Below are 27,979 nucleotides of genomic sequence, written 5' to 3'. Positions count from 1 at the left end.
CCTTAAAGACACTGGCAAAAAAAAACTGAGGTACTTCCTGTTTGATCTGATTTGTTTTTAAGATACTTCACAGAGGTTGGACTCAAATTTAGTCTTAAGACTGGGTTCACACTTATGCGAATTGGATGTGGGTTTCCTCGCATCCAATTGGCATGATAGGAGAGTATGACTGGCTCCTAATAGAGCCAGTTCACACACCTCCGGGGGGCCGTGGTCCGCATTTGGAAAGGGTCCTGTGCGTCTTTGGCTCCAAACAGGTGCAAATTCAGCAAGAAATTCGGATCTGATTTGCATCTGAATCAGTAAATAGGGACGCACTGGACCCCCTGCTGTGACCCGTGGCCGCAGTAAATGTGAACCCAGCCTAAATGTATAGGATGTATGTTATGCTTTATAACCTGGGGCGGCACAGTGGTGTAGTGGTTAGCACTTTCGCCTAGCAGCAAGAGGGTCGCTGGTTCGAATCCCAACCACGACACTACCTGCCTGGAGTTTGCATGTTCTCCCTGTGCCTGCTTGGGTTTCGTCCGGGTACTTCGGTTTCCTCCCACACTCCAAAGACATGCTGGTAGGTTAATTGGATCCTGTATAAAATTGGCCCTACTGTGTATGTATGTGAGTTAGGGACCTTAGATTGTAGGCTCCTTGAGGGCAGGGACTAATGTGAATGTGCAATGTATATGTAAAGCGCTGTGTAAATGGAAAGCGCTATATAAGTACCTGAAATAAATAATAATAAATAACACTGCTCTACCTCTATGAATACTATGTAGTGCTTCATCAAAACTTCTCTATATATTTTCATTCACAAACCTTTTTGCAGTTATATATCTTTTGTATAGTAATATATTCTGTTTTTTGATATCGCCAAATTAAAAAACGAATAAACTGCCTTAGCGCAATGTGTGTTAACATGCAAATGTGCACTCACCTATTTGTGAGTTTTACTTCTTGTGTATTCCTAGGGACAAGGATAATTTGGGTTTTAGCTTTTAATTACTATTCTGCTGTTAGTGAAATAATACATCTGGCTTTGCAACATTTTTAAAACATTACTTTACAAGGCAGAGTGTTGAATAATGGAGGCCATTGATCAATGCACGGCTCTGGTTTGCTTTGCACTCTAGATGACTGTACAACAAAAAACCCTTTGGAAACAACCACCCCCAAATAATCCAACAAAGAAGAATAATATCAACTAATCCCACAAGTCATATTGATTTTGCATACAGCCAACATAAGAGTGGCAGTTTTTTATTTGTCAGACTGCTGCATTGCACTGCACAGCCCTGCCGAACATGTTTTAGGCACCAGGGACTGGAGAAGGAACAGCAAGCAGTCAGCAGTGCAATGTTATTTTATAGTCCAGTGATCCAAAAGGACACACAGAAAGTGGCAAAGCCAAAGACTAAAGGTGGCCCTCAAAACAGGCACTGCAGTGCACTTTAATGCCCCCCCCCCCCCCCACAAAAAAAATTGGCAAACACAGCAGAGTCACTGAGGCCTGCAATTGTGACACAGTGCAAAGCAAATGATTTGTCAGTCTTGACATGCAGTATAAGAAAGGTCTAGTATAACTACAAAGGTGAAAGTAATGTCTGCCGTTCTAAAATCTTCAATTTGCACTCGTATACAGGAATCGAACTATAAGATCCTGTCACATTGGTATTACACCCCGGACAAACTGCACCGTATCTTTCCTGAGGCCTCTGATCAATGCTGGCGTGGCTCGCAGGCCCGGGGCACGTTACTCTACATCTTTTGGCTGCCCTAAACAATGCACCTTTTGGACTGAAGTTCGCAGAATTATCCAACTGATGACCGAATAGGTTATTCCTGATGACCCTGCCGCCTTCTTGCTACATTGCTCCGCGAGCTAGCCAACACGATACAAGACTTCCGTAGTCTGCCACCTTACGAATGCTGCTAAATCATGCATAAGCCTCCGTTGGAAGACCAAGACTCCACCCACGATTCCTATGTGGCTCCAAAAAGTGAAATCGATCAATGACTTGGAGGACCTGGTACTTACCGCACTGGGTAGAAGGGAACAATATACTAAAACGTGGGAGTGTTGGAACCTGTTTGTACTCTCGGATGAGGGCCAGGCCCTGAGTGCTGGCCCTGCTGATGGATGCTGAACATTGGATCGCGAGTTCACCCGCATGGGACGCCCATTTTCTTGTCCCCGTCTATGTTTCCTTCCCCCTGTGTCCTCCCTCCCCATCTCAATGGCCACTGTGGTTTCTATGCCCCTTTCCCCCTCTTATGCTCCCCCCTGCTTCTCCCTTCCCTATAGAGCGAAAAGCACTTATTTTCCCTATGGCATTCATGTTTTTCGTTCATATACATGCTCGGTTTTTTTTTTTGTCCCATTCTCACCAATGTATTTTTTCAGATAACGCTTTTGATCTTATGCCACTGTTCTGAGAATTGCCACCCCAGTTGTGGTACCCGTTTTTGACATGCCTTTCTCTTTGTTCGTCTAAGTGAGCACTAATGCCCCGTACACACGTGCAGATTATCTGAAGACTTTTGTCTTCAGATTTACCTTTTCTATGTAGTGCAAGGGCCTGCCGGATTGCATACAAATTGAAAGTGTTTAGGTTTGGCCTCATATTATATGGTTTTGGTAAGTCTGCAGACAAAAGTCTTCAGATAATCTGCACGTGTGTACGGGGCATTATTCTCTGTAATGTGTTGCGTTACTTTGACACCCCTGTTTTTGTACCTTACTATATGTTGATCTATGCTATGTATGCCTCATGTTAGTATCTGCTGCCTCTTTTTTACTTTTAAGGCTAAATGTACATGGGACGTTTGCAAAACTCCTTTGAACGCTGGAATTTAACAGCTATGTAAACGACGCTTAAAACGTCCGTTGTGTCGCGTTTGAATGCCGCGTTTAGCGGGCGTTTGTGCTCAAATCCGTTTTTAGAGGTCGAAAAATCATTCCCCTTTTAAACAGTAAAAACGCAAGCGCTAAACAGGGTGACCGCGTTTGGTCGCGTTTGGCATTTGAAATGCCAGTAAACACACGTTCTGAACATCCTGAAAGCAAATAATGTCTTTCCAAAAAACGACACTGAACTCAACTGCCTCTAAATGACTGCAAACAACTCAGTGTACATGGACAGATAAGATAACATAGAGGAGGGTTCAGGGGCTGCTGAAAAAAATGCCCAACTGCTCCTAAACGTCCGTTTATCAGCAGCAGTGTACATGAGGCCTAATAAAGAATAAAGAATTTGAAAAAAGAAAGTAATGTCTGCCTTTGGGGAAGTGAATATTATGTTTATATCAAGAGTTTTAAATGCACTAGCATGTGTAAATGACAGCAGCAAAATAAATAACCATCTGCCCAGTTTCCCCCAGAAATCTGTGAACAGATTTAAACAAGAACTACAGTCAGGATAAAAAGAATTGCCAGGAGACTTACATAAGGTTAGACTGTCTTCAATTTTTCTCTGTAGGACAGTGAACTTAAAGTGGTTCTAAAGCCTTAAGTTTTTTTCATTAATGCATTCTCTGCATTAGGGTAAAAAACCTTCTGTGTCCAGAGTTCCCCCACTCCCCTTTTATACTTACCTGAGCCCGATCTCGATCCAGGTCTGTACACAAGAGCAGCGGCTCTCTCCTCCCTCTTCACAGGGTAGATGATAGCAGTGGAAGTGATTGGATCCTGCTGCTGTCAATCAAATCCTACGACGAGGTCGTGGGAAAAAGCCCTGCTGTCAGTGCCTCTGCAAGCGGCTTTCTGGGGGGAGTACTCGGAAGGCAGTAGGAACCAGGAGTGTTGGGGCTGCTCTGTGCAAAACCATTGCACAGTGCAAGTAAGTATAACATATTTGTTATTTAAAAAAAAAAATAAAGGTTTAGAATAACTTCAAACCATACCCAATGTGAATGTTAAAAATCGCTTACCAGGAGCTAAGAGCAAGCTTCTGATGAATAGATAGGAAAGATCAGGTGGAGCTTCTGCTGAATGGAACTGCTAGTGTAAGTCTTCATTTAGGGCAGGACCCAATACTGGGTAAAGGCTACATGGAACCTGTATTTTTCTTACACATAGTTCACTGAAAAAGAATAGCTTTTCCCCTACATATTATTGAAGGTTTTGCCTGGATCATCCTTTTAGGATAACCAGTCACTACAGTAAATAAAATACAAGCATTCTGAAACAAGAAATTTTATACTTTCCCGGTGGGCAGTGTGTCAAATAATTGCCACTTGAAGAGCTACAAGTGCCACTAAGATCTGAAACTTCTGGGTGTTTTGCATGCCTGGTCCCCTGCTGTGGTTCCCTCCCAACGGCCACTACTGTGTCCTATAGTAAACCCCTTAGATAGAGTGAGTGTGCTTTTATTTTTTATTGTAGTCACAAGGTTGCTTTAACTGGGCCTGCATTTTCTTGCCACCAATAATATGCTAAACTAGACATTAAGCCTGTTAAATTAACGGGCGCTAGATATATGTGGTCAAACATTTGTAAAAACAGACTTGTTCCAGTAAGGCGTACTTTGCTACTAAAGTCAGTTTGCTTATAAATGTCCCTTTAATAGCGTGTCTATCTTCTGCGTTTTTTTTTTTTTACAGTAATGCACTTACATTGGTAGATTTCAATCAGGCAATGTCCCTTTAACAGCATTTCTACAGTCGCAGATTTGCTTTGCTGAGTGTGACAGGTTTTTTTCCTCTGTTTAAATGATCCTTTTCCTGACAGCAACAGCTTTTTTCCTTTATAAATTAATTATGGCTCTATTCCCTTTTTTCACCACAAAAATTACAGTCAAAGGGTTTGCCAAGTATAAGTTTCCTCATGCAATTCCAAGTATAAGTTTCCTCATACAATGTCCTTTTAATATCTTTAAGTCTCTCCCTCATCAGCCTCCTTGTCCGACCTGTCACGCACTGTGCACTGCATCCCTGTTGCTCTAGCAATCCAATCTAGTGTCCCCATCAGAGTGCCTCCTTACATCAGTGTCCCCATCTGAGTGCCTCCTTACATCAGTGTCCCCATCGGAGTGCTCCCTTACATTAGTGTCCCCATCGGCGTGCCTCCTTACATCAGTGTCCCCATCGGAGTGCCTCCTTACATCAGTGTCCCCATCGGAGTGCTCCCTTACATCAGTGTCCCCATCGGAGTGCTCCCTTACATCAGTGTCCCCATCGGAGAGCTCCCTTACATCAGTGTCCCCATCGGAGTGCCTCCTTACATCAGTGTCCCCATCAGAGTGCCTCCTTACATCAGTGTCCCCATCAGAGTGCCTCCTTACATCAGTGTCCCCACTGGAGAATGCTCCCTTACATCAAGTGTCCCCACTGGAGAGTGCTCCCTTACATCAGTGTCCCCACTGGAGAGTGCTCCCTTACATCAGTGTCCCCATCGGAGTGCTCCCTTACATCAATGTCCCCATCGGAGTGCTCCCTTATATTAGTGTCCCCATTGGCATGCCTCCTTACATCAGTGTCCCCATCGGAGTGCCTCCTTACATCAGTGTCCCCATCAGAGTGCTCCCTTACATCAGTGTCCCCATCGGAGTGCCTCCTTACATCAGTGTCCCCATCGGAGTGCTCCCTTACATTAGTGTCCCCATCAGAGTGCCTCCTTACATCAGTGTCCCCATCAGAGTGCCTCCTTACATCAGTGTCCCCACTGGAGAGTGCTCCCTTATATCAGTGTCCCCACTGGAGAGTGCTCCCTTACATCAGTGTCCCCATCGGAGTGCTCCCTTACATCAATGTCCCCATCGGAGTGCTCCCTTACATCAGTGTCCCCATCGGAGTGCTCCCTTACATCAGCATCCCCATCGGAGTGCTCCCTTACATTAGTGTCCCCATCGGAGTGCCTCCTTACATCAGTGTCCCCATCGGAGTGCCTCCTTACATCAGTGTCCCTTTATGTGTCCGGGTCAGAGTTCCCCTGTATGAGCCCCGGTTAAAGTGCCCCTGGTCAGAGTCCCCCTTAATAATGCGGTCAGAGTCCCCGTAATAATGCGGTCAGAGTCCCCCTTAATAATGTGGTCAGAGTCCCCATTAATATTGCCGTCAGAGTGCCCCTTAATATTGCCGTCAGAGTCCTCCTTAATATTGCAGTCAGAGTCCCCCGTTAATATTGCAGTCAGAGTTCCCCTTAATAATGCCGTCAGAGTCCCCCTTTAATGTGCCCCGATAAGAGCTGTGTTTGTGTTCTTTAATCAGACAATATTCCCATATATATATATATATATATATATATATATATATATATATATATATATATATATATATATATATACACAGTACAAAATGTCAGCTTCACAGAGTAATGAGACACCTCCTACTCTCTCTCTCTCTACTTCTCTGCTGTGTAACCCCGATGGTGTACACAGAGCCTATGTGTGCTGCTGAGCAGATAACTTCTACTGTATGATTGGTAGGTGGGAGTGGTTTATGCAAATTACCCACAGAACTGCAGAGCTGATCACATGCTGAAGTGCAATGCTGTATTTGTTTCTAATATATATATATATTGTGCAGAATGAAGTCTTTAATATATATGTGCATTATGAAGTACATTGAATACAACATTTCGCTTCTCAGCCTTTTGGCTAAGATCAAGTGTAGTATCTGTTCTTATCAGTTGGTATGGAACTTGATGGTTAGTATCGGCAGGGGCTGAAATGAACCAGGGCGCCCCAGGAGAATCTGGGGGACTGGGAAGTAGGCACTGTCAGAGAAAGCCGGATGGGTCCGTTGCCTTCTGATTTGAATGGGATCTGCCCCTATCAGTTTGAAGGGAGCAAGAAATTTCCGGTTAGTACTGCTCCTGGATGTAATTGGTAAGGAATAGGGATGGCGGTGGGAGGGCCTTTTCCTCCTGGGTTGAATCTGGCCTTAAGGGAGGGCCTTTTTCCCCAGTTGAAGGCAGGCTCTCCCTAAGCTGTTCATGTTCCAAGCCTCCTGGTAGCGATGGGCTACACCGGGTCTGGCCGGGGGCCTAGACCGAAAAAGCCTGTGGTGTACGTGCCCCTGGGGTGGCAGCCCAGGGGTGCCTTAATTCTCACTGGTGAGTAACAGCTCACCTGAGTTTTTGGCACCATGGTCACTGCACCACACACTTTTTCCGCACCTGCCTCTTGGGACGGGCCTTTTGGCCAGCACCAGAGGAATTTTTTATTCCTGGCCGGGGGCGCCTGTCAAGGTCTTGCACTTTGACACTACCCAGCACTTCTCCACTTCCCTTTCCCCACTCTTTTTTCTTTGTTGAGTGTCACGTTTGTCCCTTTTGGTTGATCACTTGCACGATTAGTACGGCGTAGGTCCTTGGGCCTGCCCTGAAAGTCTTGGGAGGGGGTGGATATGGCCTCTGGCTTAGTTCCCCCTCTCTCATGGGGTCTCCCTTCGGGGGAGCCCCACCAAGTACTTGGGGTGGGCTGTTTCGGCAGTCCCCTTGGAGAAGGGGGTCTGCCTGGTTTCGGCTGGGCAGGCCATAGTGAGTACCTCAATCCCTGTCAGGAGCCTTGCGCCCGGGGGATCAGGGTCAGGGCCCTTGCTTTTCGGAAGAGGGCCATGTGTACGCCTAGTGCACTTTTTTGTGTGTCTCACGTTTGCGTGTGTGCACTTTTTTATGCACCGGGTGTAAGTCTTTTGAGTGTGTTTCACACACCACGGGCTAAAAAAAAAAAAAATAGTCCTGCCCTAAGAGACTGAAGTAGGGCGGGGCGAAATCTCTGCGCTCTCAACAGCTGTCCGTGGGGCACATGCGCAGTAGCGCAATCCCATGGACACAGGGACTGGACGCAGGGACACTTGTATTTTATTATTATAGATTTCTAATTTACTTATGCTGAGAGCCATTATATACCCAGACAGCTATAAATACAGTTTAAAAGTGACAGAAAACAGCACAAAAAACTTTTGAAGTGGCTAGCTTCCTGGCTTCCATGCCAATACTGTGGCTTCACTAAGAAATGCTAAAAAGAACAAAAAGGCAGATTATAACTTCTGCTTCTAATAGCTGTGTGGTCGTTCCAAGTCTGTGATTTGGCAGGTATAGTACCCACATTTTTGTTAAGTCAGGTTGACTTCAAAGTAGTTTATAAATTGACACGCAGTGTATATCAAGAGCACAAGAAAGTCACAGTAACCTCAGAATCTTCTTCATTTATTCCAAAATTTTCTAAAGCATAAAAGATTTTGACAGGCCAAAAGAGTTCAAAGACTCCAATGAAAGAACATGCACAATAGTGATCACAGAATACTCAAAGTGGCTCCTGTGAAAAGACAGTGGCAAGATTTTGGAAGGTATTGCAATGACTTCAGAAGCAATACACATAAGCAGGGACAGAAACAAAAGTTGTACAGTGTCAGTACTGAGCAGCATGTCCTCTTCACTATGCAGCTGGCTGGCACAAGCACAAAGAGCTAGGAATAATGGTGGGACAGACCACACCTGATCTCCCATGCATCAAAATAACATTTGCTTTAGATCAAAAAATGTTCAAAAGTAATACCACCTTCTCAGACTTTATATTACTGATAGCAAATCTACAGTAAAAATTGTATTTTTGACTTACTGTAAAATCCATTGCTCTGATTCTTCTTAACCCTTGGCTTATACTGCCCCCTACAGGAGTAGGACACTAGGCAGGAAAAAGCGGGGCTACGCCTATGGTGCAGTCCAAGGGGGTATACACCCACTATAGGCAATCAGTTTTGTTACAAGCAGTGTCAGAAGAAAGCCAACTCCACAAAGGGGTGGGTGCTGTGTCCGTCAACGAACATTAAAGAAATTGGTTTTACGGTAAGTGAAAAATCCAATTTTCGCTTTCATTCATTGATGGACACAGCTCCTGATTCTTTTTAACCATTGGGACGTCCCAAAGCAATGTTAAAGATGAGGGGTGGGAAAACAGCAGAAAAAAATTCCCAAGGCTAACCATAGCCAACCGGGCATCATGGAGCTCAACAATAACAACTGGAGCTCACCTGAAAAAAAATACACCCTCAAAAAGGACCAGGCCCTCTAAACAGCAGCCTGCAAAACCTTGCGGCCAAAAGCATCCGCAGATGCCAACACATCCACTTTATAAAACAGACGACCAGATGGCCGCCTTGCAAACATGCATCACCGATGCCTGAAGGCCCAGGAGGCACTAAGCGTCTTAGTAGAGTGTACCTTAACAAGGAAAAGAGGAACCTGACCCCTAATTGAATAGGCCTGAATCACTGTCTGTCTGATCCATCTGGAAATGGTCACAGCAGAAGCAGCCGACACTTTTTGATGTCCAACCGTTAGTACAAATGGTGAGTCTGACTTCTTAAAAGACTCCGTAGCTGCCAGGTATACTCTGATTGCCCGAACCGCATCCAGGGAATGCAGAGCAATTTCCTTAGGATGTTTAGGCCTGGGACATAGAGAAGGCAACACAATGTCTTCGTTCAAATGGAATCAGACGACCTTTGAAAGGAACAATGGACAGGGACGAAGAACCACCTTATCTCTATAAACCAACAGGTAAGGTGAACGACCATACAACGCCACCAGCTCCGACACCCTGCACGCAGAAGTAATAGCCACCAAAAAGGCCACCTTCTGGGACAATGTAAGCAGGGGAACATCCCGATATTTTCGAAGGGAGATTCCTGGATAATTGACAACACCAATTTGATGACCCATGGCGGTAAAGGAGACCGCACCAGAGGAACCAAGTGTCAAGCTCTCTGGATAAAGGTAAGCACCAAGAAATGTGTGGTCAATGGACGTTGAAAGAAAACCGCCAAGGGCAAAACCTGGCCCTTGAGAGTGCACAACCCCCCGTTGGAAAAAAATCCAAGATCCGAGCCACCGAAAAAGGGAGCAAGGAAGAACTCCAAAAGACTCACCATACAACGTACGTCTTCCAAGTACAATGGTAGATCTTCCTAAAAGGTAGATTTTCTAACCTTTAACAGTGTAGGAATCACAGATTCAGACAAACCTCTATCCTTCAGCACCTGGCTTTTAACAGACAAGCCATAAAATCTAGCGATTGTAAAGCAGGATGGAAGATTGGCCCCGGGACAACAGATCTTCCCTGAGAGGCATTCTACAAGGAGCATCAGCGACCAGCCGTAACAGATCGGCGTACAAAGAATGGCGAGGCTAGTCTGGAGCCACTAGAAAGCCTGGGATCCCTTGCTGCCTTGATCCTGCACAGGAGTCTTGGCAGAAGTTTGAGAGGGGGAAAGGCATAAATCAGACGATCTTGACGCCATGGCCGTGGCTTTGTCCGATTGAATTTGTACTGGACACCCCTGAAGATGAACTGTCCAATGATCCAGACAAAGTCTGATTGCTCGGAATCCCAGTTCATTGATTGGCAGTCTGGACTCTTCCTGAGTCCAGACCCCCTGAGCACAAGCAGTGCCAACGACGTCTCCCCAACCGGACAGGCTGCCATCCGTGGTGACAACCGCCCAGTACAGGGGGAGAAGGATTTCCCTGTCGAAGTGCTAGAGATCGAAACCACTTCCAGAGACTGTGGATTCTTGTACCATTTCACCAGAATCTCTTTTTGCAGAGATCTGGTGTGGAACTGTGCAAACGGAACTGCCTCAAAGGTAGACCCCAACAGGCCCAGCACCCGCATGCAAGCCTGGAGGGATGACTGTCTGCTGGACAAGAGAAGCTGAATTGCCTCCTGCAATTTCTGGAATTTTTCCAGAGGAAGCAACACTCTGACTAAGGCTGAATCCACCCAAATAGTACAGTTTTGTGGATGGAATCCAACCAAACTACCTCAGAGATTGCAGGGTAATCTGCAAGGTGTGCATCAGAGCAGTTGGAGACTCTGCTCGTAGAAGAAGATAGTCCAGGTATCCCAGTACTGCGATCTCCTGCTGACGCAACAATGCTAGCCCTGGAGCCAACACTGTGTTAAGACCCAAGGAGCGGAGGTGAGACCAAAGGTAAATGCAACAAACTGATAATGCTACTCGCCCATGGCAAAGTGGAGGAAGCGCTGGTGACTGACACTTATTGGAATGTGAAGGTAGGCGTCCTTGATGTCGATCGAAGCAAGTAAATCCTCCAGATCTAGGGACACCAACTACCGTGCGGATGGACTCCATTCAGAACTTCTGTACCCGCACAAGGCAGTTTAGGGCCTTGAGGTCCAGAATTGGACGTACCTTGCGTTCTTTCCAGGGAACTGTAAGCAGGTTTGAGTAAAACCTCTGAAAACATTCTGAAGCCAGAACCAGGACAATCACCCCATGAAGTCTTGCACTGCCCCAAAGTGACCCCGTAAGCGATCTGGGGACAAGTGCAGGTTGGAAAGGAAGAACCTTTCCGAACGATAAGAACAAAACCCGATCTTGTAGCTGGACCAAAAGACTTTGTGGACCCACTTGACCTGTACCAGAGAAGTCCACGGATCCAGAAATCAGCGAAGACGTCCTCCCACCCAAGATTTGCGTGAAGGCGCCCCTTTATGCAGAGAAAGCCTTGTCCGCAGGTGTGGAAGAGCCCCTCATGGCTTGCCAGACCAGGTCCTCTTTGAATCTCTGGGGGAGGCCCTGAAGGACTTTTATCCCTTGAGAAACAGAAGAAGGCCTCTTAAGAGCCAAGAATAATTGGCCCACGTCTACTAATGTCATCCAAGGAAGTTCCAAATAGGAGATCCCCCACAAAGGGGAGATCAGATAAGGCCTTCTTAGAAGTCTGGTCTGCTGACCAGCATTGTCACCCAGATAAGACGTTGAAGGACCACTGCTGATACAGACAGCCTAAAATCAAAGGAGCTGCATTCAAAGAGGTATCACAGATAAACTGTAGCCCCTGGATAAACTGATCCGCCAGCTCCGAAAAGGCAGGGGGAAGCCCTTTCCCCTCCAGGTCCCGGCATAACAGTTTAGCCCACTCGTCAGAGTTTGTGACACCAGGGCAATAGTAAGTACTGACCTAAGCCGAAGCAGCCATAATGAAACATATGGCAGGCCAGAGCCTTGGCTCTCCTATCAACCGGATCTTTAAAGGCTAAGGACGTAAGGTAGCTTTATGTAACGTTGAAACCGACAAGTCCACTACAGGTGGGACCATCCACTTTTTAAGCAGGGAATCCTTAAAAAGATACCACATAGAAAAACGCTTAGGGTACATTTTGGACAACCCCACTGTTATGTGACAATGTTGTCAAAGTATAAGGGAAAGGGGAACATCCCCGCCACAGTGGAGGACCTGTGGTGCTAAAAGGGACCTGCGCCTCCGACGCAGCATCACCACCATGTTTAAAATTATTATTATTCGCTCTGACACAATCAGGGCATCCACCTGTGCATTTCATGCATGGCTAGAGGAGCAGAGGAAACATCCTCACTGTCTGAACACTCAGGGTGCTTGGACGCAGACCCAGAAGGGTGGACTCGCGTTCGCGGCGGCCGAAACAGATTCAGGATCTGATGGACAAATGAGGCAGGGGACGCTATATATGAGGGTCACCTTGAAAAACATATCAGGGGAGGGCCGCCGACTGCGATCCTGCAAGGGGGACGCCGACCCAGGGTCCACAAATTGACCACCAACTGGACCCCACAAAAAAACAAGGGGGTCGCCCCCCGAGCCCATCACATTAGGAAATAGCCACCTTAAAAGGGAGCCGCCCGCCACGACACAGACGTGCGGGCAGGGTATCCTGATGGTCCCACAGCGCTAAAACAATAATGATGGCATGGTTGCCATCAAAAATTAAACCACCCCCACAGCGCCATGGCACCCCTTCCAAGGGAGGTGCCAAGCTGGCTGCATGACCTAGTAGGCCGCAAGCCATGGCCTCAGTTTGTGTGGAGGCCCAGCCTGAAGACCCACAGTGACCACCAAATTTTTAGAGGGTTGGGGGGGAGGGAGGGGAACTCGGGGGTTCCACTGTCCACCCCAAAACCCTCCAGGGGTAGAGAGGGGGACAGCTACTTACCATACCAGGAATAGGATGGGCAACGCTCCTGACATACCACTGCTCCCTCAGATGCAGGTGGCTGTTGGCCAGGAGAAACGCTGCAACAGAGGCTGAAGCCAGGTCGTATGCGCCCTTGCGAGATGTTTAACTCGCAGGCCAGCCCAATGGGGCTATGTCGAGGCTGACCTAGTGCGGCTGAGGCCTGCGCGCACTCGCTGGCCAGACTGGGGGGGGGGGGGACCCTCTGGCTCTAGATTATCCTGTCCTTGGCCCAGTCTGCCAGTTGATAGTAGATTCGCACAGAAACACAATAACAGAAGACAGGAAAAAATCCGGTAAAACCCAATGGTCAAGAAGAATCAGGAGCGGTGTCCATCAATGAACAAAAGAGAAAATCCATTTAAAAAGGAAAAAAATTGCCAGGACCAGAGATCCCAGCAAGGAACCAGGACCTTACTCCTGACTGGGCGTAGTCAAGCTTTTTCCTGCCTAGTGTCCTACTCCTGTAGGGGGCAGTATAACCCATTGGTTAAGAAGAATCAGAAGCTGTGCCCATCAATGAACGAAAGAGAAACACTTTACTACTTTAGAGATACACTTTAATCGAAATTAGATATATAAAGCTTTGATAGATAAATGAAGCAAAACCTACCTGCTTCAGTTTTTAATGCAGGTGTACAGTAGCTGTGGTGCCACTGCCCACCCCTTTTGTTGCTGGTTTGGGAATCCTTTTTGTTTCCCAGTTTATAATCCAGGAGCGGTACTCCCAAACTCACTTCGTGTAGGCTCTCTGGCACACAGAAAAAACCTGATGTATTATATTATCAAAAACGTTCTCAAAGCCATGCCCTGGAAAAAGGAATCTGATCATTGCTACATCAAATAGAGGGGAGAAGGGAAGCTGCATAGCACTGATTTAGGAATCAGACATATTATCCCCAAATGTGAGTAGCTGTCAGCAATTTGGTTGTGGTATATTACTTACAAATAAAAAAATAAAAAAATTGTGAACTTTCTGATTTAAGCACAACTGCACTTTTTCTGACTAGCAATACAAATATGGTTCTGTTGTAAATGTTTACACCTCACCATTTATTCAGTTTTTGTTTCCTAAATTGACTACAATATCGTTTCTGCTCTATATGGACTGATTAATAATTCCAATAGAAAGATCCTTTTGACTAGAAGACCAGTTTTAATTAAATGTACTTCATTGCTTAAACTTCATACAAGCACTAGTGTGAAAACAGAGCTTTAACAAACCTGCTATAGTACATTTATTCACATGCATCTATTTACCTGCATAACAAGCAGTTTAACAATTCTAATTTCTGTACTTAAGCATCTAAAGAACTTTATTATGAAGATAAACAGTTTATAAATGAAGTCAGGTTGCCATCCAGTGGTGCATATTATGAACTGCAACTCAATCTCACCTTCTACCATAATTAAGGATTCCTGTGGATTTTGTAGCATGTCATGCTTTTTCACAAAATGAATAGTCACCGTTCTGTTTTCTTGATTTCTCTTCCATTTAACAGACTGATACCAATATGCATTTTCAGCATCTGTGTCTGGACAGTTGGTGTAATTTCCTTGCAAAATATTGTTAAGTCTTTCTTCATCTGGGATATCTTGCCTAACAGAGAAAGCATATCCATAAGAATATACTACTGTTATTGTATGTAGATAGGGCATTAAAATAAATTAAGGCGCAATAGCAAATTGATCAATGGTTTAAGAAACAAGGTTTGGTAGGGAAAAAAACTGAGGATCTTTAAACAGACTGTCCAGTCACATCACAAGTCTATCCACATTTTCACTGATGTTGGTTTCCTATAGTAGATCTAAACTCAATCAGTAAAATCTAAAAAAACGAACATGTTCGTGTAATTCCAAAGGTTTTCATTACCGAGTATAAAAGATGAATAGGGCACAGACAGCCAGCGCGCTTTCATAGATTACACTTACTTATTTACCTTTGGGATTTTTATGCTCGGCGTATGTGGTATATGGTGTTGCCTTGCTTTGCTTCGGAAGGGGGGTAGTCTTATACGGCGAGTATAGCCCAAAACCTATGTTTTAACTTGAAAAGTAGGGGGGTCGTCTTATACGTCCAGTCGTCTTATACGCTGGAAAATAGGGTAAATGCACATTAACACTAGGCGTATCTATGCATGTTCCCACATTAATACATTTTAATGGCCAGAATAAATTAACATTCTGGCAAATAGAATGCATTATTTCTAGATGCATAAACGCATGTAAAAAAGCATGAGTCTTTTTCCTGTCGGAGAAAAGGCATCATACAGGATTCAGTGTGCATGTGGACTAATAGGGATTGAGATTTTTGCAGTAAGGTGACTGTAGTCATTAGGGATGCACCGAAATGAAAATTTTGGGCCGAAACCGAAAATGCAGGATGCCCTTGGCCGAAAACCGAAACCGAAAATTACTTTACGAAAATTTTTTTAAAATGGATAGAACAGGGGCATACACCAAAAACAGGTAGTGACGTACACCTGTCGCTGCCACCCTGTCACAGTATATGTACTGTGATGGGTTGGCAAGAGGTTAATTTAATTACCAATGGTATTTGTATTATGAAGCACGAGGGGTTAATGTATTGTCACTGCTGGTCACTCATCTATTAGTGACCGACCAGTGGCAGGTAATTAAGCCCTTTGTGCTGCATTAGTGCAACCAGTATTAGTGCAACCAGTGTTAATTAACACTGATACTGGTTGCACTAATGCAACACAAAGGGGTTAATTACCTGCCACTGGTCGGTCACTAATAGATGAGTGACCAGCAGTGACAATACATTAACCCCTCATGCTTCATAATACAAATACCATTGGTAAGCTCTCAATGACGTCCCTACTACGATCTATGCATTAATGAATGGACATACCAGGCGGGGGGGGGGGGGGGGGGGCGAGCGGCCGCTATAGAGAGAACTAATGTGATCCATCCCTGTCAGCTCAGCACGACTATGTGTGAATGAGAACAGAACTGACCTGACACCGGGCGGGGGGGGGGGGGTGGTTGGGCGGGCGGAGCAGCCGCTATTAGCTGTAACTATGTGAGCGCTTCACTTCCCTGACAGGCATGTATCTCCGCTGTCAGGGAAGTGAAGCTCTCACATAGTTACAGCTAATAGCGGCCGCTCCGCCTGCCCCCCCGCCCGGTGTCAGGTCAGTTCTGTTCTCATTCACACATAGTCGTGCTGAGCTGACAGGGATGGATCACATTAGTTCTCTCTATAGCGGCCGCTCGCCCCGCCCCCACCGCCTGGTATGTCCATTCATAATGCACAGATCGTAGTAGGGACGTCATTGAGAGGCGGACGGCCGGCCAGAGGCGGGACTTTTAAAACCGCCCTGCGCTGCGCCCTCCTTCTTCCCCACGGCGGCCATATTTATTTTCGGCAATGTTAACCCATTATCGGCCGAAATGAGATAGGCTCATTTTCGGCCGATAATTTCGGTGGCCGAAATTTCGGTGCATCCCTAGTAGTCATATTAGTGTGCTATAGCCACAACGCAGTTGCACTGTCCTGACACTATTTTCAGAACAAGCTTTCAGGGCCTACCCCCTGTACATGTCCAAAAAGTACTGATACACAAAGGCTTAGCAAAATGTTTAGAAGAAATCTGCAAGACAGTAATCTGAAAACAAAGAAATTACGCCCCATAGGTGTGCAATTATTATTTTCCTTTTATTATTTTAATGTGCGTCTATGTAGATTTTACTCTTTTACACTTTTAACTAAATTGATTACATCTGACAAGGAAGCTTGTCTATTTTAGACTTTTGGACCAATGTTATCCCAAAAAGGCTCACTATCATTAGCTCGCACTTACAAGTAGGTGTAAATTGTGACAAGATTTCTCTCCAAGCCATGCTCCACTTATGGCCTCGTTCACACCATGTACGATGAACTGACTCAATTTGCACAGATCACTGAGGGCTGAATGTACGGACACATAGAAAAACTGGATTTTTGACTTACTGTAAAATCAATTTCTCTGATGTTCATTGACTGATACAGCTCCTGATCATCTTAACCATTGGGTTACACTGCCCCCTACAGGAGAAGGACACCAGGCAGAAAAAAAGTCTGGCTACGCCTATGGGCAGTCCCAGGGGGTATACTCCCTCTCTCTGCTATAGGTACTCCGTTTTGTTACAAGCAGTATCAGAAGAATTACAACTACACAGAAGGTTGGGTGCTGTGTACGTCAATGAACTTTAGAGAAACTGATTTTACGGTAGGTCAAAAATCCCCTTCTCTCTTTCATTCATTGACGGACACAGCTCCTGATCTTCTTAACCCTTGGGACATCCCAAAACAGTGTTAAACATGAGTGGTGGGAACAGCGATAAAGAAATTCCCAAGGCTAACTATAGCCAACCAGGTAAACAGGAGCTCAACCAAAACAACTGGAACTCACCTGAAAAAACAATACACCCTCAAAGAGGACCAGGTCCTCTAAACAGCAGCCTGCAAAACCTTGAGGCCAAAGGAAGTATCGGCAGATGCCAACACCTCTACTTTATAAAACTTTGTGAAAGTGTGCACCAACAACCAGGTGGCCGCCTTGCAAATCTGCATCATTGACGCCTGATGACAGAAGGCCCAGGAGGTACCGAGCGCGCAATGACAGGGAAAGGAGGAACCTGACCCTTGATGGAATAGGCCTGAATCACTATCTGTCTGATCCATCTGGAAATGGTCACAGAGGAAGCGGACAACCCTTTCCGAGGCCCATCCTTAATAGTGAGTCTGATTTCCTAAAAGACTCCGCAGCTGCCAGCTATACTCTAATCGCCCGGACCACATCCAAGGCATGCCAAGCAATTTCCTTTGGATGTTTTGGTCTGTGACACAGGGAAGGCAACACGTCTTCATTCAAATGAAAATCAGAGACACCCTGACGATAAGGGGCGAAGAACCACCTTATCACTGTGAACCACCAAGTAAGGTGAACGACAGGGTAACGCCGTCAAATTCTGACACCCTGCAAGCAGAGGTGAAAACCCCCAAAAAGGCTATCTTCTGGGACAGTGCAAGCAGGGAAATATCCCGAAGATTCTCAAAAGGAAGCTTCTGGAGGACTGAGAGCACCAAATTGAGGTCCTAAGGCAGCAACAGACACTGCACTGGAGGGGTCAAGTGCCTAACTCCCTGAAGAAAAGTACGCATCAAGGAGTATGTGGTCAAGGGCCATTGAAAGAACACCTCTAAGGTTGACACCTGACCATTGATAGTACTCAAGGCCAGTTACTGCTCACCCCCCTGTTGAAGGAAGGTCAAGATCCGAGCCACCGAAAAAGAGCGAGTATGACCCCCAAGAGATTCACACCACACAATGTACGTCTTCCAGGTACGATGGTAGATCTTCCTAGAAGTAGATTTCCTAGCTTTTAACAGCGTTGGAATCACCGACTTAGACAAAACCTCTATCCATCAGCACCTGGCGTTCAGCAGCCAAGCCGTAAAAAAGCCAGCGATTGTAAAGCAGGATGGAAGATTGGTCCTTGGGACAGCATATCCTCCCTGAGAGGAATATTCCAAGGAAGTTGGCGACCAGCCGCACCAGATCGGCGTACCAAGCCCGGCGAGGCCAGTCCGCAGCCACTAACATGACCGGAATCCCTTCTGCCTCGATCCTGCGTAGAAGTCTTGGCAAAGGCTTGAGAAGAGGGAAGGCGGGAATCAGCCAATATTGACCCCATGGGGCCACCAGCGCATCCGTGGCGTCTGCCAGAGGATCCCGTGACCGAGCCACAAACCACTGCACATTTCTGTTGAGCCCAGACACCAATAGATCCACCTCGGGGATGCCCCACCAGAGACACAACTGATGAAACACCTCCCCTTGATCCAACGCCTGCCAACTGAGGTAATCCGTCTGCCAGTTTCCACCTCGGGAATGTGTATGGCTGAGAGGGCTGGAACGAACCATTCAGCCTACCTTAGAATGCCGGCTACCTCCAGAGCCGCCAGAACACTTCTTGTGCCCCACTGGTGATTGACATAAGTCCAATGATCCGTCCAATGTTCTAGGCATTTCGATCGCTCGGAGTACCAAGACACTGACATTGATCGGTAGCCTGAACTCACCCAGTGTCCAGACCCCCTGGGCAGAAATTTTGCCGAGGATGCCTCCCCAGCCAGACAGGCTGGCATCCGTGGTGACCACTGTCCAATACAAGGGGAGGAAGGATTTGCCCTGCCGAAGAACAAAGCCATCATATCAGGGACTCTCATTCCCCAGCTCAGCTGAATCTGCTTGTCCAGAGACTAAGGATTCTTGTCCCATTTGGCAAGAATCTTCCTTGCAGGGACCTTGTATGGAACTGGGCAAACTGAACCACCTCAAAGATAGATACCATCAGGCCCAACACCCGCATGCACGTCCGGAGGGATTACCATCTGCTGGACAGCAGGAAACAAATTTACAGCCTGCAGTTTCTGGAGTTTGACCAGAGGAAGGAGCACTCTAGCTAAGGCCGAGTCCAGAGTCAGACCCAGATAGTCCAGCTTTGTGGATGGAACCAGAGCAGACTTCTGAAAATTCAGAATCTAGCCAAACACCCTCAAGCTCGTATGGTGATTTCCAGGTTTTCCACCAGAGCAGTAGGAGCTTGCACCGGGGTCAACACTTTCTGGAAGACCCGAGGAGCAGAAGTGAGACCAAAGGATAACGCCACAAACTGATAATGCTCCTCTCCCAATTCAAAGCAGAGGAAGCGCAGGAGACTGACACATATTGGAACATGAAGGGAGGTGTCCTTGATGTCGATGGAGACAAGAATAATCCCCCTGATGCAGGGAAGCCACCACCGTGCGAATGGACTCCATTCTGAACTTCTGCACCCGCACAAAGCAGGTCAGCGCCTTAAAGGTCCAGAATTGGACGCACCTTGCCTTCCTTCCTGGAGACTGTAAACAGGTCTGAGTGAAACCCCTGAAAACTTTCTGAAGTCGGAACCGGGACCATCACCCTTTAAAGTAAAAGGTCTTGCACCGCCCCAAAAAGAGCCTGTAAGCAGACTGGGGACAGTCGCACGTTGGAAGGAAGAACCTTACTGGAGGGTAAGAACGAGACTATCTTGTTGCCGGACTGAATGACCTCGTGGACACACCTTACTTGTACCAGGAGAGTCAACTGGTCCGGGAACCAGTGAAGAAGTCCCCCCATCCCAGATACAGGTGAGGGTGCACCTGCATGCTGAATGGGCCTTGTCCGTGGGTCTGGAAAAGTCGCTCTTGACTTGCCAGACCACGTTCGCTTGGATCCTCCAGAGGAGGCCCCGAAGGGCTCTGATCCCTTGTCAGTCGACCCTGAGGGACGAAAAAACTTCTTATGAGCCGGAAAAAAGGAGGGCCCACATCTACGATGAGGATCCTTGCCCTTAGTAGCCTGCGAAAGAAAGGTACTCTTCCGCCTGTGAGACCTTTAATGATGTCATCCAGAGTAGCACCAAACAGATGATCTTCTTGAAAGGGAAGATCAGTTAAGGCCTTTTTAGAAGTCTGGTCCGCAGACCAGCATTTAAGCCAAAAGACACGCCAAAGGACCACTGCCAAAGTCTGCGACACCAGGGCAACGGTGAATATCGGCCTCAGTGACGAACCAGCCAGGGTGCACATATTGTGGGCCACAGCATTCGCCTTCCTGTCAGCCAGGTCCTTAAAGGCCAGGGACTCCTCAACTGAAACCATGGTTACCTTGTTTAATCTGTAAACCGGAGGGTCCACCACCAGTGGAACAGTCCACTTCTTTAGAAGGGAATCCTCATAGGGGTATCACCTAGCAAAATCGCTTAGGGACTCAAAAGGGAACGCTTTGGTCATCCCCACTATTTAGTGACAATTCTGTCAAAATAGGAGGAGAAAGGGAACATCTTTTCTGCTCTAGATGGCTTGTGAATGCCCAAGGGAACTTGCGCCTCTGCCGCAGCTTTAGCTGTGTCCTCCATCTTTAAGGTCTCACGCACAGCTACAATCAGTGCATCCAACAGTGCCTTTTCGTACGCGGTTGCCGAAGTGGAAGAATCCTCACTATCTGAGAATTCAGGGAGCGTGGTTGCAGACCCAGCAGAATGACCCACGTCTGCGGACAAATCAGATTCAGGATCAGATGAGGCAGGGGAAGGCGGGGGGGGGGGCGCTTTTTGCCACCCTGTCACCCAAAATCCACCTCCACCGGGGACCACCAAGGACTCCAGGACCGCCGTCAGTGCATCGATGAATGGATGGGACCTGGAGGGCCCCGCAGCCTCAGAGAGGTAATCAGGTGGGGATATGTGTTCCAAAGACTCCATTAATCACCAGGGGGACCCCACAAAAAAGTGTAAAACACTGCTAAGGGATCACCCCCACCGCTCTTGCAGCCCACCTGGTTGCCAGCAACAGAGCACCATCGATCATCAGTAGAGAGGAAGAGGACCCCGCCAGACCCACCACCCCGCAGAAACCAGGCTCGCAGCTACCAGGAGAATCTGTACTGCACCAACAGCGATCAGGAAATTAAAAGATCCAGGAGTCAGCACAAGGGGATGAGAAGGGGCTCCCACAGCCGAAATCGCCGCCCAGAGGGCTCCACTGTCATGGCTGCCACTATTTTCAATGGCAACCCACCGCAAAATGGCCGCCAGACAACACAAACATGGCCGCCATGCATTAGGCACACAGGCTACAAAAAATGGCAGCCCCACGAGGCTCCCAGGGACCAAGGAGGGATTCCTAGGTCTCAGAAAATGGCACAAGCAAGAAGAAGGGGCCCTGGTGGAAGCCCCCACCAGGTACAGCCCAACCTACAGCCGATTGCCCGGTCACTATCGCCAGCACAGCATCCTGCTCCCACCCTAGGCGGTGGACCAGGCCACCCCACAACTCCAGTGTCAGTGAAGGAGGGGGGGTGCCCCACAGAGACCACTGGACCGATGATGGGGGTGTCTAAGGGGAACCCAAGGGTCCGACCGTCCCATGGAGGGGCCCACATCCACCCCAAAACCCTCCATGGGGAGAGGGGGGCAGTTACTTATTACAGGAAGCAGGTAGGCACTGCTCCAGACAGAACCTCCTCTCCATCGAAATGGGGGGCTGTCGGCCAGGAGGAACGTTGCGACTCGGGCCGAGACCTGGTCGTATGCGACCTCGCGAGGCGTTTAACTCGCAGGCCAGCCCCCGTCTGGTGGGGCTATGTCGCAGCTGACCTAGCGCGGAGCTGAGGTCTGCGCGCACTCACCGGCCAGATCGGGGTGACCACTGGATCTAGATTATCCAGCCAGTCACCCAGTCCGGCAGTTGATTGTAGATCTCACAGAAAAAAATCCAGGAAAAAAAAATTCTGTCTAAAAAGAAAAAATTGCCAGGACCAGAGATCCAAGCAAGGAACTAGGTCCTTACTCCTGACTAGGCAGAAAAAAAACGGAGTACCTATACCAGAGAGAGGGAGTTTACCCCCTAGGACTGCCTATAGGCATAGCCAGACTTTTTTTCTGCCTAGTGTCCTACTCCTGTAGGGGGCAGTATAACCCAATGGTTAAGAAGATGAGGAGCTGTGTCCGTCAATGAAAGAAAGAGAAACACTTTTCTTCTATATTCCCTGTTCATACCACATCACATTAAAGTGGGATACGGTGAGTTCCCTACAAATGCAGACATGCTTCTTTTCGCACTGCACCTCATGTCAGTGCATCTCACAGCACCTTTGCTTAGCATTTCATGATGTTTTTTTTTTAAAAAAAAGTAAACATCGCTGTGTATTGTAATAATTCAGGCCACCTCCCTTCACTGCTGTATACAATAGATAACAGCTGGGCCTATTTAGCGAGTTTTCTTACAGTAATACCCCTAAGCCGTCATTATCTGCATATATAAACATTTTACAACAGCCGTCCCTGCCAAAAGAACACACAGTGATTACTGCTACAGGCTGGTTGTACCTAAGTCGATTAATCGAATTGGGAATCAGCCAGCCCATACATGGTTCGAATTTTGGTCAGTCCCTGTTGAACCCGGCCGAGATTTTCACTTGCTTTTGTTTTGTCTATTGCAGTAGCTCAGAAATGCGGGTATATGCTTCCATTTAGCAAAATCACAGAGCTATGCTATTTACATGTCTGTGAACTATTAAATATTAATATTGCAGTGACTTTAAATACAGACATGCAGCCAGAAATGGATCGAAGGCTACCTATTAAAGTATAAATAGGTTATTGGTTATACAGTGAATCCGGAAAGTATTCACAGCACTTCACTTTTTCCACATTTTGTTATGTTACAGCTTTTTTCCAAAGTAGATTAAATTCATTATTTTCCTCAAAATTCTACAAACAATACCCCATAATATAAAAGTGAAAGATGTTTGTTTGAAATCTTTGCAAATTTATTTTTAAAAAAAATCACATGCCTTTGCCCTGACACTCAAATTTAGCTCATCCTTTTTACACTGATCATCCTTGGGATGTTTCAACAACTTGATTGGGAGTCCACCTGTGGTAAATTCAGTTGATTGGAAATGATTTGGAAATGCACACACCTGTCTATATAAGGTCCCACAGTTAACAGTGCATGTAAGAGCAAAAACCAAGCCATGAAGTCAAAGGAATTTCTGTAGAGCTCCGAGACAGGATTGTATCGAGGCACAGATCTGGGGAATGGTACAACATTTCTGCCGCATTGAAGGTCGCAATGAGCACCGTGGCCTCCATCATCCATGGAAGGAGTTTGGAACCACCAGGACTCTTCCTAGAGCAGGCCACCCGGCCAAACTGAGCGATCAGGGGAGAAGAGCCTTAGTCAGGAAGGTGACTAAAAACCCAATGGTCACTCTGACAGAGCTCCAGCTTTTCTCTGTGGATAGAGGAGAACCTTCCAGAAGAACAACCATCACAGCAGCACTCCACCAACCAGGCCTGTATGGTAGAGTGGCCACAACACCTCAGACAAAGGCACATGATAACCCACCTGGAGTTTGCCAAAAGGCACCTGGTCTGATGAAACAAAGATTGAACTCTTTAGCCTGAATGGCAAGCATCATGTCTGGAGTAAACCAGGCACAGATCATTACCTGGCCAATATCCACCCTACAGTGAAGCATGGTGGTGACATTTTACAGCAGCAGAAACTTGGAGACTAGTCAGAATTGAGGGAAAGATAAATACAGCAATGTACAGAGACCTTCTTGATGAAAACCTGCTCCAGAGCGCTTTGGACCTCAGACTGAGGCAAAGGTTCATCTTCCTTCTGGACAACAACCCTAAGCACACAGCCAAGATAACAAAGGGTGGCTACGGGACAACTCCTGTGAATGTCCTTGAGTGGCCCAACCAGAGCCCAGACTTGAACCCGACTGAACATCTCTGAAGAGATCCGCTATTTGCTGTGCACCGATGCTCCCCATTTAACCTGATGAAGCTTAAGAGGTCCTGAAAAGAATGGGACAAACTGTCCAAAAATAGGTGTGCCAAACTTGTAGCAACATGCTCAAAAAAGGGTTTAGGCTGTAACTGGTGCCATAGGTGCTTCAACAAATTATTGATCAAAGGCTGTGAATAATTATGTACAATTGTTTTTTTTTATTGTTTTTTTTTATAAATTTGCAAATATTTCAAACAAACCTCTTTCACATTGTCATTTTGGGGTATTGTTTGTAGAATTGTGAAGAAAATAATGAATTTAATCGATTTTGAAAATAGGCTGTAACGTAACAAAATGTGGAAAAAGTGAAGCACTGTGAATACTTTCCGGGTTGCACTGTATCTTCTTGCAGCTTCATTTGCTTAACCACTTGCCGACCGCTCACTCGAGCTCTACTGCGGCAAAGTGGTTAGTTCTCGTCCAGCGACGTAGACCTACATCGCTGGACTCCTCCTCTTGTGGGCGGCGGAAGCGCGCCGCCAGAGGCTCGCTCCTGCTGTATTCAGTCACAGAGGGAGTCGGTCCAGGTGAGGCGCTGCTCTTCCCCGATCGTCGGGGAATCGAGTTTGGAGATCCGCCCGCTTGTGTAAACAAAGCGGGTGGATCTCCTAAGTGACAGACAGTGACAGATTGCCGGGTTCAGCATAGCTGAACCTGCGATCTGTCCCTGTGTCACTCAGTCACCTCCCCCCACACACGTTAGTAAGCACCAGGCATACATTAACCCCTCCCTCTCCAATAAAATTAACCCCTTCCCTGCTAGTGTCATTTTTACAGTAACAGTGCATATTTATAGCACTGATTACTGTAGTAATGTCACTGGTACCCCCAAAAGTGTCAAAAATGTCAGTCAAGGGTCCGATCTGTCCGCCGCAATGTCGCAGTCCCGCAAAAAAAAGATCACATGTCGCAGATCACCGCCATTACTCGTTAAAAAAAAAAACACCAAAAATGACAGAAATCTTTCCCTTAGTTAGTAAACGCAATAACTTTTGCGCAAACCAATCAAAATACGCTTATTGTGATTTTTTTTACCAAACATAGGTAGCAGAAAACAATTTGGCCAAAAATGTAAAAAAATTTTAATTTTTACATTTTTTTGGGGGGGAATTTCATATAAAAAAAATGTGAAAAATATTGTTATTTTTTCAAAATTTACGCTCTTTTTTCGTTTATAGCGCAAAAAGTAAAAATCGCACAGGTGATCAAATACCACAAAAAGAAAGCTCTGTTGTGGGACAAAAGGACGTAAATTTCGTTTGGGTACGGCCTCGCACGACCGCGCAATTGTCAGTTAAAGCTGCACAGTGCCGAATCGCAAAAAGTGGCCTGGATGTAAGACAGCAAAATCCTCCGGTGGTAAAGTGGTTAAAAAGATATATTAAATAGAGTTCTAGCAGCAATGTATCATTTGAAATTAACATGATGTAAGCCAGAGATTTCCTTTAGGTTCTCCTATTAAACAGACATATACCCTGAAATAAATAGTTTACATCCCTGCTGGCTCCTAATCTAAACCAATAAAAAGATTGTGTAACTTTTACCATCTTTGGAATTCTTCCAGGGTACCAGTGCTGGTGTCTCGATGGCAAAGCTACACATAGAATAAGATCTGTGTGAATGGGAAAGATACTGATTGGCTGTTTGGGTACATGCAACCAATCAGTGGTTTTGCCAGCATACAGATCCCAACTCCTTCTTCCTTTCCCCTGTAGAGGCTCTTTTGGGAAGAGATATCTTGGAGGAATCTGTTAGTACACCATAGATTTGAGATGGTGTACAGCAAGACATACGTGTGTGTGTGTATCTATATATATATATTTAAAATAAATACATTTTGTTTCTTTTTTTTTGTTATAAGTGATCACAAAACCTCCATTCTCAGCTGCAAAAGAAGTAGGGGTGGAGACAGCAGAGGGGTGTGTTGGGGGCAGAGATAAAGCAGTACACTGATATTCCCAGTGAAGAGCTGGGCACAGGGGTGTGTTAGCACAAGTCTTCACCAATGAAGGGTAGACAGGCTGTGCATCCAGCACAGACAGAAAACTAACCGCTATAGGATAGACGTGCTCTCATGCTAACATGGTCAGTTTGAAATAGGAAAGCAAGGGGACTGGCGGGATCACCAGACATTTTACACAAAGAGGTAAAAAGAGGTACATGGTACAACAGACACATATCAGGAACATGAACTATTCAGGGGTAATAAACTCTTTATTTATTTATTTTTTTTTTTGCTAAATAAGCTGCCAAACTTGCATGTTATTGCTGTTTTTATAATTGAGCTTCCTTCTCATACTCCCTCCCCAGCCGCGATGCCCAACTCCATGTGTGAGGGTGTTCCTGTGTAGAACTACAACCTTACCTGCATTCATTACCGAACTAGACACAAAGCAGAAGCCATGCTGATTTGGAGCCCTTTCACTCACCGCTGTGGACCAGGAAGAGAGGCGTGGCTTTAACTCTGTGTCTTCCTCGCTATGCCTGTGTGTTCTGAGCTGTGAAAGCCTGCAAGTTAGTTTGTAGCTCTAAATAGGAGCACGTGCAGGACTCCATAGGTCCGCAGGCACAGGGGGGCCCACATACTTGGAGTCATGTAGTAGGGGGGCAGTATGATGAGGAAGCTCAGAAATGTATATTCCGCTTAATCATTAAGCAACAAAGTTTTACTTTGTCAGTTTAAGCCTCCATCACACCGGTGTGACTTGTCATGCAATTGGAAACCTGATTTTGAAAGTAGTTCCTGCACTACTTTTTGCAAGTTCAGGTGTGACTTGCATAGACATCTGTTCATGAAGTCGCACAGATGTCTTCCAAGTAGCAATTAAATACTACTTTAAAATCGTGCTACTTCACTTTCAATGTCGCGATCGATGTGATACGGGTGTAAGTTTAATTCAGGGCAAAGGCCAGCTGAAAGACAAACACCATAACAGCACACAAATACTTCCAGTCTAATGTGATCCTCCGTAGGAGTAAACATATTTCATTAAATCAGGGATCCCTAAATATCTCATTGTAATAACACCCCCATTCAAAAAAAGAGATAATCAAACTGGGAAGCAATCAGATTACCACCATATACAAAAGTAACAATACAATCATTATGTCACTGCAACATCAACAGTCATTAAAAATCATATTGATCCTGCATAGCTGACATACAGTATGTATATACACCTAGTGGACTTGGATCCAAATGGAACCTGCTCACTTGTATGTCCACCCTATATTTCTTTTCAAAATGAAGGCAAAGCTTATAACATCCATTGTAAATGTCCTTCAGTATTTAAAAGGGACAGTGATTGACTTATCAGATGTAAATCATGGCAATTCTCCACGCAGATATACTGCGGCAGGATGGCCCTCCTGCATGAACCGACTTACCTGTAAGCTGGCTCCTGCTCTGGGTCTGGGGCGCAATGACCGCCGGGACCCACTGATCGTTTCTGAGAAGAGGCAGAACTGCGGTCTGCCTATGTAAACAAGGCAGACCGCCATTCTGTCACAGAGGGAGAGAGAGAGATCTCGGGTTTCTGCTCAGCAGAAACACAGATCTCTGTCTTCCTCCAGTTAGGCCACCCCCCACAGTTAGAAAGCACTCCCTAGGAGCACACTTTGA

General features: G+C 46.3%; 1 protein-coding gene across 1 annotated transcript in view; it reads right to left on the bottom strand.

Annotated features, from left to right (window-relative positions):
• Positions 1-27,979, bottom strand: part of POT1 (protection of telomeres 1) — a 161,934-nt gene that overhangs the window by 30,419 nt on the left and 103,536 nt on the right. The window contains exon 10 of the mRNA XM_082257094.1: positions 14,354-14,556. Coding sequence (XP_082113220.1) covers positions 14,354-14,556 — 203 coding nt within the window. The remainder of the gene's footprint in view (positions 1-14,353; positions 14,557-27,979) is intronic.

This window comes from Pelophylax lessonae (assembly GCF_965119305.1).
Source record: "Pelophylax lessonae genome assembly, chromosome: 4".
Taxonomy (NCBI): Eukaryota; Metazoa; Chordata; class Amphibia; order Anura; family Ranidae; genus Pelophylax; species Pelophylax lessonae.
This window is presented reverse-complemented; position numbering and strand designations above follow the sequence as displayed.